At 29.1% G+C, this 11,920-nt stretch overlaps 1 protein-coding gene across 1 annotated transcript; it reads left to right on the plus strand.

The window, feature by feature from the left end:
* Positions 1–8,666: 8,666 nt before the first annotated feature.
* BDCG_16632 (uncharacterized protein) lies at positions 8,667–9,129 on the plus strand (the record flags this gene model as incomplete). The annotated part of the gene is made up of 2 exons (XM_045425839.1): positions 8,667–8,699; positions 8,896–9,129. 2 exons carry the CDS (start codon positions 8,667–8,669, stop codon positions 9,127–9,129), a joined length of 267 nt encoding a protein of 88 aa, XP_045280203.1.
* Between the last annotated feature and the right edge of the window lie 2,791 nt (positions 9,130–11,920).

Consider the following 11,920-nt stretch of genomic DNA (forward strand, 5'->3'; position numbering starts at 1 on the left):
ATAAGATCTTCTATTCAGATTGTCTGAACTGCAACTGAAGAATGAATATACTCAGTAAATTCAGAAACTGCTCACAGCAGAGATCAATTCTGTAGAAATAAAGAATTGAAGAGACTTAAATAATTTCTTATAAAGAGAGAGCTGGATTTATATACCTGTAAATGAGTTTCTATGTATAGAACTTATTAAAAGGTATTATAACTCTTCTCTAGTGAGTCATTTTACAGACACTAGAACTCATAAGTTACTCATAAGAAAATACTTCTGACTGAAGATGCAAGAACTTGTGAAGAAGATAGTGAATTCTTATATTATTTATCAGAGTTCATGAATAGTGTAGTTCAGACTATATAAAGAACTTACTTCTCTACTCATCTCACAGAAATCTTGAAAATAGCTAGAAATGAATACTCTTATAAGTCTCTCTGAAAGTAAGAATATATATGATGTCTGCTTTGACAGTGTACTGATAATAGTGAATTACTTTATTAAGATGACACACTTTATACTCATCTGTAAGAACTTGAAGTCAAAGAATTTAACTCATATCTTTATCTGTGATATAATTCAGTTGCATGAATTATCTATGAACATTGTCTCAGACAGAGAATTAATCTTTATAGAAGAGTTCTGATCTGATCTGATAACTATACTGAAAATCTCATAAGATCTAAGCATAGCTTTTTATCAATAGACAGATAATCAGACAGAATATCTGATGAGTATATTAAAACAGTATCTGCAGTGCTTTGTCAATTATAATCAGAATAACTGAGTGTATTGATTATCACTTACAGAGTTTATATACAACAATTCAAAGTATGTCAGCATAGATAAAACCCTCTTTGAGATACTTACTAAGACTCATTCACAGATGATCTTAATAGATCTGCAAGAGTATACTATAGAGTGTGATAATGCTCATGAATAAGCTGAGAGAATTCAGAAGATTCAGAAGAAAGTCTGTGAATTCTTAAGAAAAACTCAAGAGTATCAGAAGAGATACTATGACTTCAAGTATATTATAAAGAGTTTCAAGAAAGATAATAGAGTCTGACTGAGTCTAGAAAACATCATTATATAGAGATCTAGTAAGAAGCTGAATCTCTTACAGACAGAGTCTTATAAGATTATAAAGAAAGTTAGTTTACAGTTCTACAGATTAAAACTGTTATCTGAGTTACAGATATATAATATTTTTCATATCTCTTTACTCTGTGAATATAAGAAATTCTTAGAAGAGAACTCTGTGACTCATCACTTTGTCTATGAAATACTAGAGAGTGAAAGAGAATATCAGATTAAAGAAATTATTAACTCAGAGAAGTGAGATTACAAGCTCTGATTCAAGATTCAGTGATAAGAGTATTCTGATAAGATGAATAAGTTCACTTGAGAATTATTCAGACAGATAAGATATCTGCAGAAGCTGAGATATAACTTTTATACTATGAATTCTGATAAGTCAGAATGATACAGTCTTCACTAAGAATCTGATTGTAATAAAGATATTAATACTGTTATTTATAAGCTCTAGTCTATAAGATAATGAGTTTCTACTAAGATGAGCAGTTTGCAGTGTATATAAGAAAAGAAGAAATCATACTCTTATTAAAGCTAAAAAATAAGAAAATAAAAACAGAGCTTTGAATACAATTTAAACATCAACAAAGAAAAAATAAAGAAAACTTAAACTTATATTCTTAATATCTGTGATACTCAATCTTCTTATAACTATTAATTTTCTTCTTCAAAGAAGTAGAGAGTATTATATCTGTAATACAGACAATTATTACATTTGATACAAAGACTATCAGAAATGCACAGACTTCAGAGAAGCTGAATATTAGAATATACATAGTTACAGCAGAGTCTTGAGAGCTGACTGTCTACATGTGTAATCAGATATCTCTTACAAAGCTGTGTCTACTTTCTCAGTTATTCTGAAGTATTCAGCCTGAAAATAATTAGAATATAGAGAGAGAACTCATCTATTCAGATTAACTTCTATCATAAATTCATGATATTCATATTATCTTGATTATCTGAATTTTATAAGTATCTGAGAACTTATCTCTCATTAATAATGAAATTGCAGAAATGTGCTGTGATATGAGAATCATTGATAGAAAATTTAGACATATTCACATATATCTGATCAGAGATTGTATGAGTAGAGAGAGAGTGATTGTAGACTCATAGAGCTGCAGAAGACACTGATAAAATTAGAAGCTTTATAAAAACTATAGGCTAGAATCTGTAAGAAATTACTTATAAGAAGACTTACAGTAAAGAGAGAAACTACACTGCTTAGAGTTAGAAACTGATCTGAGAAAGATATGAGATTGACTGCTGACTCAAAGATCAGATATAATGACAGAGCTGAGAGAGATAAAGACACTGTTATAAGCAGTAATATCCCTGCTTTATCAGCTGATAAAAAGTGATTAGAGAAGTTATAGAAACACTTACAAGAAGCTCAGCAGTAGTCAGACATTGTTTATAAAGATATTAAAATTGAAAAATTTTTATTCTTGAGAAGTTCTTGAATTAATATATGAATATTATTAGAAAAACTCTCTCTCTATTATCTAGATAAAAACACTTCATAGATGAATGAAGATACTCACAGTTTATAGAGATGAGAGCTGTTATAGAAAAAGAAAAAAGAAGATGAAGTTCTGTGAACAGATCTAAGATATTTATACTACTCTAGAGAGATTTGTTTACACTATGAGTGATTCTGTGAAATAGTCAGATTACTCTAGTTAATAAGAGTGATTGTGAATCACAGATCTGAATCTTTCTATATAACTATAAAGAGTGATTGCAGACTGCAGACATCTTGATTCTACAATTCTACAGAGTTAATGAGCCCCGGTGGCCGAATGATTAATGCGGCCACCCGGTAGCGCCTTGGCGTGGGAAACCAAGGTGTGTGGGTTCGAAACCCGCAGGGGATACATTAAATCCGGAACTCAAGCACCTCAGGTTTCTAATAAATACAGAGGTGTACAAATCACTTCAATAAAATCACTCTATGTTCCTGGGCTGGGAAGTTATTATCGCATGTATCTAATTGTCACTTCTTTGTATTTCCTATGTTCTTGTTATCTTGGTGTGGTCTCAACACCTGTATTTCCTCCTGTATAATCAACACTTAGCCTGTATTTAACATCACGCAAGAACTCATCATAAGCTCCGCTTGTATATGAGTATAATGAAAGAATAATAATAATAATAATAATACAGAGTTAATGAAAGAATGAAAAATTTCTCACAATTCTACAGTATTAAAGAACAATAATTTATAAGAATGAGTGAAAGATTAACTTATAAATACTTCTCTTTAATAAGAATGATCTCACAGAGAGTGATTCATCTGTGAGATGAGTCTGTGTAATGATTACATAAGAATCTTATGAAAATGATTGAGAGTTAACTGAAATTCTTCTGTATGAAAGATATGAGATGAATCTGTGTAATAGTCAGAGAAGAATCTGTAGACTATAAAGAATCTTACAGAATAAGAAACTGAGTGATAGACTCTTTTCTCTTTATAATAATGAGAAATTTTTCCTCACTGAGATTTTTTATAGATGTGAAGAATTTTTAATGAGTATCACTGCAGTACTGAGCTGATTCTATGAAGTCACTCACTTAATAAACCCGCGAGAGTATACTATAGAGTGTGATGATACCTGTGAACAGACTGAGAGAATTCAGAAGATTTGAGAGAAAGTCTGTAAATTCTTGAGAAAGACTCAAGAGTATCAGAAGAGATACTATAACTTCAAGTATATTATAAAGAGTTTTAAGAAAGATAATAGAGTCTGACTGAGTTTAGAAAATATTATTATGTGAAGATCTAGTAAGAAGCTGAATCTCTTACAGACAGAGTCTTATAAGATTATGAAGAAAGTTAGCTCATAGTTCTATAGATTAAAACTGCTATCTGAGTTACAGATATACAATATTTTTTATATCTCTTTACTCTGTGAATATAAGGAATTCTTAGAAGAGAACTCTGTGACTCATCACTCTATTTATAAAGTACTAAAGAGTGAAAGAGAATATCAGATCAAAGAAATTATTGACTCAGAGAAGCAAGATTATAAGCTCTGATTCAAGATTCAGTGATAAGAGTATTCTAATAAGATGAATGAGTTCACTTGAGAATTATTTAGATAGATAAGACATCTGCAGAAGCTGAGATATGACTTTTATACTGTAAATTCTGATAAGTCAGAATAATATAATCTTCACTAAGAATCTGATTATAATAAAGATATTATCACTGTCATTTATAAGCTCTAGTCTATAAGATAATGAGTTTCTACTGAGATAAACAGTCTGTAGTGTATATAAGAGAAGAAGAAATTATGCTTTTATTAAAGTTAAAAAAAATAAGAAATAAAAACAGAGCTGTGAATACAATTTAGAGATTAATAAAGAAAAAATAAAGAAAACTTAAATTCATATTCTTAATACTTACAATACTCAATCTTCTCACAACTATTAATTTTCTTCTTTAAAGAAGTAGAGAATATTATATCTGCAGTACAGACAATTATTACATTTGATACAAAGACTGTCAGAAATATATAGACTTCAGAGAAGCTGAATATCAGAGTATACACAGTTATAGCAGAGTCTTAAGAACTGATTATCTGTATATGTAATCAGATGCTTCTTATAAAACTGTATCTGCTCTCTCAGTTATGCTGAAGTATTCAGCTCAGAAATAATTAAGATACAGAGAGAAGACTTATCTGTCTAGATTAACTCTTATTATAAATTCATGATATTTGTATTATCTTGATTACTTAAATTTGGCAGATACTCAGAGACTTATCTCTTATTAATAATAAGATTATGAAAATGCACTGCAGTGTGAGAATCATTGATAGAAAATCTAGATATATTTGTATATATCTGATCAGAGATTGTATGAGTAGAGAGAGAGTGATCATAGATCTGCAGAACTGTAGAAGACACTGATAACACTGAGAGCTTTGTAAGAACTGTTAGCTAGAATCTGTAAGAAATTACTTATAAGAAGACTTACAGCAAAGAGAGAGACTGTGCTACTTAAAGTCAGAAACTGATCTGAGAAAGATATGAAATTAATTACTAGTCTAAAGATCAGATATAGTAATGAGACTGAGAGAGATAAAGACACTGTTATAAGCAGTAATATCTCTGCTTCATCAGTCATTAAAAAGTAATCAGAGAAGTTATAAAAACACTTATAAGAAGCTCAGCAGTGATCAGATATTATTTATAAAGATATTAAAATTAAAAAATTTTTATTCTTGAGAAATTCTTGAATTAATATATGAATATTGTCAGAAATACTCTCTCTCTGTTATCTGAGTAAAAATACTTCACAGATGAATAAGAATACTCACAGTTTATAAGAATAAAAGCTGTTATAGAAAAAGAGAAAAGAAGATAAGATTTCACAGACAGATCTGAGATATTTATACTACTCTAGAGAGATTTACTTACACTGTGAATGATTCTATAGAATAGTCAGATCACTGTAGTAAATAAGAGTAATTATAAATCACAGGTCTGAATCTTTCTATATGACTATAAAGAGTGATTATAGACTGTGAATATCTTGATTCTATAATTCTACAGAGTTAATAAAAGAATGAAAAATTTCTTACAATTCTACAGTATCAAAGAATAATGATTCATAAGAATAAGTGAAAGATTAACTTATAAATACTTCTCTTTGATGAGAATAATCTTATAGAGAGTGATTCATCTGTGAGATCAATCTGTGTAATAATTATAGAAGAATCTTATAAAAATAATTGAGAGTCAACTGAAATTCTTCTATATAAAAGATATGAGATGAATTTATATAATAGTTAGAGAAGAATCTGTAAATTATAAAGAATCTTACAGAATAAGAAACTAAGTAACAGACTCTTTTCTCTTTACAGTAATAAGAGATTTTTCCTCACTGAGATTTTTTATAGATATGAAGAATTTTTAGTGAGTATCACTGCTAGACTGACTGTGTAACCGTGTCTGAGATCAGAATCAAACTTTACAGTTATTATATTATCTAAAAGCATTACTTCTGATTATAATTTATGTTCATTACATTGATCTCAAATCACATTATTTTAAATATTAAAGGTTTCAGATTCACTTTTCAAATAAAAATCTAGTTCTGAATAAAGAATATATTTGAATTCTTAGTCACATTTTCATTCTGATCTCATTATTGAGAATGGCATTAAATGAGATTATGAAATTACTTCTCACTTACATAATATTATAATATAGTACTCATTTGTTAAAAATTCAATAGAGAGTATTATCAAATATTATTACTTTTCTGAACACAGATCATAATTCATATAATTTTAATTATGAAAAAAATATAAAATATAAAAAAAAACAAAAAACAAAAAACAAAATAAAAACAAGAAAAAATCAGAATGAATAAAAAAAAAAAAAAGAGAAAGAAAAAAAAAAATAAAAGAAAAAGAAAAAAATAAAAAATAAAAATAAAAAAAAATCAAGATCACAGAGCTGCAGTACTCTCAAAATACTTACTTTTCAGAGTCTTTATAATATTTATTATCAATTATATATCTCTCACAGTGAGAGTAACACAGCTGTAATAAGTTATTATCTTAATATTATCTAATAAATAATCAGTATATATCTGTATAAATGTGAATATTTAGAAAATATATACTTAAAAAGTGTGATCAGAGTGAACTCTGCTGTCACTTGAATGATATCAAGAACAGAATACTGAAATCAATGATTTCTCTCATTGATTTCACAGACAAGGCAGGTGAAGATAATTTTAAAGAATATAAGATTCTCTGACTTCTGATAAAAATGAATCTCATGAAGAGACTCTATTTTCATGATATCAGAGACTGAGTATTATTAAAAAGCATTACTTTTATACAATACACATGCATCTACTGCATTAATTCACTCTCTGTACACATGATCAAGAGTTGCAGCTTTCTCATGTCACACAGCTCTCTCTGAGATGCTGATACTGATTTGTAATTCATACAGTCTCTCAGTTCAGCACATACTATGTATATACAGCTCTGTGTACTGAGACTGTGTTAGTCATTGTGACCTGGTGTGATACTCACTTTTCACAGACCATGTTTCATTTGAGAGAGGAGAAGAGAAAGACACAACTGTGATTTTATTAAGAAGAGATGAATAATTAATAATATTGAATATAATTTGATTGTTCTGTATTTAAAATTTAATTAGTCTATACTCTTCAATTTGAGAGTTTCTAAGAGTGTTTTAATAGTTTTCATATCAGCTTGAACTTAGTGATGAATTCAAGAAGAAGAGAAAAGAGAGAAGAAAGAAATGAGAATAACTTATTTTTATAATATGAAAACAGAGAATTGCTGTAATTATTCTCTCTAGTAATAAAGATCTGTTTTCTGCATGTATCTCTGATATAGATTATATAATAACTGTATACAAAGAATATCAACACTGTATGTATTGAATGAAGATGATGTTGCTAGACTGGCTGTCAGAATCATGAATTTCACGTTTGATCTCATTTGATCTGATCTCATACATTTCTTGGCGTGAATCCCGCTGGGACTGGCTATCAAAAAAACATGTAAAGTGACTATATATCAGATCTTAAAATGGAATCATGACTTGAAAAAAATGAGAAAGTGATTTCATTTGATTTCCCCTAGTCTCATTCTTAGCATAAAGTTACTATTTTTAGACATTTTAAGGTTTTTTTTAGACTATTTTTAATTTTTTAAAAAGTAACGCTTTTTGGTAACACTCAAATGAGATTTAAAGTCATTTAAAGCAATAAAAATAATTTAAATTGAGAAGTGGAAATCATGGTCTCATTTGAAAAATGTGATAAGAGTAGACAGTAAGTCTCACTGAGACAGTATGAGACTACTATCTAATATTAAAACCGTGTAATGGGATCAGTCGAATTGATAATAAGACTATCAAAAAATCTGGTCCTGGTTTCAGACACGGTCACACGGTCAGTCTAGATCATGTTACTATACAATACTGTAGCTGTTTTCATATATCTCTGAAAGCTGTTAATATTTTCTTTATCTCTTTATATTTGATAAGTCAGTAATATATTTCAATGCACTTTCTCTTTCATTATTATCATTATTATCATTATTATTATCATTATTATTATCATTATTATCATCATCATTAACATTATCACTATCATTATTATTATTACTATCATCATCATTATCATCATTATTACTATTATTATATCATTTCTGACTGTCTCTTCTGCCTTCATCTCTCTTCAATACTCACTGAAATTAATTATATCATCTCTCTTCAAATATTCTGCAGTTCTGTGAACTATCAAGGCGCGTGAGCGCTGTCACAGATTGAAGAGAGAGGAGAAGAAAATGTTCCAGTGAGAGAAGACAGATTGTAAGATATATTATAATGTCTTGAAGAGACTCTGTAAGAAAGCAGAATGATAATGATTTTAAGTAACACTTCTGATAGATTTAGACTGAACTAAGTATAGAAATAATGTGAATGACACTGCCTGTGAGAGATTGAAGAAGAAGACAGTGAAGAGTCTCATACAGCAGCAGTGAGATCAGAAGAAGTCTCAAGAATGATTTGAGTTCAAGATGAAGAGAGAAAGAGAGAAGAAGAGTGTTACTGTAAATAAGTGACAGCAGAAGAAGATTGAGAGAGTATTAAAGTAGAAGATAAAGAAGTCAAAACTGATAAGTTTTTTATTTATTAAGAGATAATGATTTTTGATAATACTTCTGTTCTCTAATTGATTAGCAGGAGCTGATAGAGAAGAAGAGAATTGAGGCCTTGTTCAGGTCTTAAATGCACTTCATGATTTAGAATATTGAGAAGACAGCTCTGCTCTCTGAGTATGTCAATCTGCTTGTCACTGAAGTAGAACCTGAGACAGCAGATCAGAAAATGCGGGATTTTAAGATGCAGGTTGATCTGGCTGAGAAGAAGCAGCAGAAACCCTTCTCTGAGAAGGCAGTGAAGAGAGATTTTGAGATGATTATCATCTCAGATGAGAAGAAGGAGAAGAAGAAGAAGAAGAAGAAGAAGAATGAGAAGTGAATTATGAAAAATAATAAGAAAAATGAGAAAGAGAAGAAGTAGATTTTTTTCTTTTTATATTAGTTAGTTATAAGTTTAAGTTTTTAATTATTAATAATTAAAATTGATTTTAAGTTTTCAAAAATTATTGTACAAGTTGTAATCAAGTCAGGAATGATATATATATATATATATATTTAACTATCATGATTCACAAATCACTATAATATATAAGTATTAACATTTTTTCAACATTGATATTCACAATATTAATATATTTTTAATAATATTATCTGATAATGCAATTTGATAACACTCTCTTTCACAATATTAATATATTTCAAGAAATATGACAGAGATTAATCAAGATTATTTATTTACTTTTATACATTAATAATATTCAATCTGAGTTAGTACTAAAATTATAACTAAGTTAAGAAACAAGATTATTTTCTCTTATATTAATTCTTCTTACACACATCAGTGATCAGTTATTGAAAATAAATTATTATCTTTCTCAAATTATTATCATGTCTTCTGAATTCACTTATTTCACTTCTTTTACTTCTATTAAAGATTCATAAACTCTTTAAGAAATCACTGTGAATCACAAAGTCTACATTATTTATAATTTAATACAGAATACTCTCTTTTAATTATAATAAATAATCACTTCATTCTTCACATCTGATTTCAGGCTATGAAATTTATGAAAAACTCAACACAAACACTGAGATGAACTATGAAATAATTATTAACAGATTGTATTATAGATTACTGAAGAGTCATCTCTCTACTATAATCACTGTAACTTTATTCAGAAACATTTATCATGAACTAATCATAGCTTTGAGCCTCAATTAGCGGCCTTCCCCCCGGGGAATGAATGCCAAGAGGGGGCAGGTTCGAACCCTGCAAGGGCCATCTTAATCACAGCTTTCACTGTTAAGTCATAAAACAGTACCGGGGGTCCCCGGGTGCACTATAGTGAATCATTGTCAAGCTTAAGATGTCCATCCCGGGGGTTCCCGGGCGCTAATTCTCACTGATCTTAGGGTTAACAGCCCCCCGGGTGCTTCAAGTTAGATCAGTACTAGAGTGATTGAGGTCTAGAGTGTCTGCAGAATAGTGAATCATTGTCAAGCTTAACTGGCCAGGTCTCATCCCCCTCACTCTAGGCACTCACTTCCAGGGAATGAGATTTAAAAACTATCTGATTAGAACACTCTGGGCCTAGCAAGGACCTAGATGAGATGAGGCCTAGGCGCCCTTAATAGGTGGTTAGTGCAAGCAAGACTGTGACAGTCAATTGATAGGCTGGAATGCTGAGATTGACAGTCAGAAGATTAGAGACTTAACTAGAATTGAATAGCTCTGGTATTATTCTTAGTGAGGACCTCACTTATGAGTAAGCTAGTTACAGAAGCTAGCTGAGCGGTGGCTCTTTAGAGGGAATGATAATCCCTGAAGCAGGCCTGAGAGGACAGAGGCAGCGGTCGGTTATATAGAGTGTTAAAATATGTATATAGCTTAAGATGTAAACTGCAGAGATCTTGTTCTGTAGCTCTCTTTACTGTACTTGTTTTCTTCTGTTCTTTTCTCTATCTATTTAATATGTCTATCTTTAAGACTATGTTCTCTTTTGTTTTGTCATAATATTTTCAAATGGTTTCAAACTATCAGAAGGTGTTAAAATACTGCAATTTGTAAACAGTTTTTATATTCTGAGCTGGAATTTTCTGATTTTGCATATTTGAAATTGATAAATGTATAATAAGTTAACTCTATAGATATAGGAAAAACTCTGAGAACTAAAGATTCTCAGGTAGATGTCATAGTCTCTGACTGTATACATCTATAATTGAAGAATAATAATAATAATAATCATAGCTTTGAAGAAATTTTCTGATATCTGAAGTTATCAGAATGTAGATAATAAAAGAAAAATAATCAGAAAATTACTACTGAGCTGATAAGTTACTCTATCAGATAATAATTTTTGATAACACTAACTTTCTAATTTGAAGAAAATTATGTAAAAATGATTATATATCAGTACTCTGATTTCATAACTCTTATCTGATAACTTTTATGAATAATTACTTTGTATATATATATCTCTGAATCTTTCTCTTCAATTAATTGAAAACTCTGAATTCTGAACACTTCTTTAAATATTTAATTTAAATCTTCATATTTCACATTAATTCTGTCTTCAGTTCAATCTTAAGATATACTACAAAGTTAATATATAATATCTAGAATCAGAGTTGAAGAATCATTGAAGAGTGTCTCTTACAGTGAATACATGAACTAGTATAAACAATCTTACATTTATAAGTGTTATATGTTATTATATTGATAAGAACTGAACTTATCAAGAGATATTAATTGAATTTGAATCATTGATCAGTAGTCATACTGAGAATTATATAATAGAGATATTAATAACTGTGATTAAAAATAACTATTGAGATATTAGTCTCAGTCTTCTTACAATTATAACTGATAATACTGTGAATAACTATGCTATGATGAAGAGCTTGAAGCAAAAATTAACTTTGCATTTCTAAAATAATAAATAAGATTATATTCTCTGTATTACTTATATGATTCAACTTATAATATAAACACTGATAAAGACTTTTAATATTGAGATAAAGAATAATAAGATAACTAATTCTTTGAAATGAGAATAAGATAAAAATGATTACTTAAGTAACTTTTGCATCTACTTTATAAAAGATAATATTTTTTAATAACACTTTTTAATATTATTTTTTAATAATACTTTTTAATAATGCTACTGTTA

The sequence above is a fragment of the Blastomyces dermatitidis genome, assembly GCF_000003525.1.
Source record: "Blastomyces dermatitidis ER-3 genomic scaffold supercont1.3, whole genome shotgun sequence".
In the NCBI taxonomy this organism is placed as follows: Eukaryota; Fungi; Ascomycota; class Eurotiomycetes; order Onygenales; family Ajellomycetaceae; genus Blastomyces; species Blastomyces dermatitidis.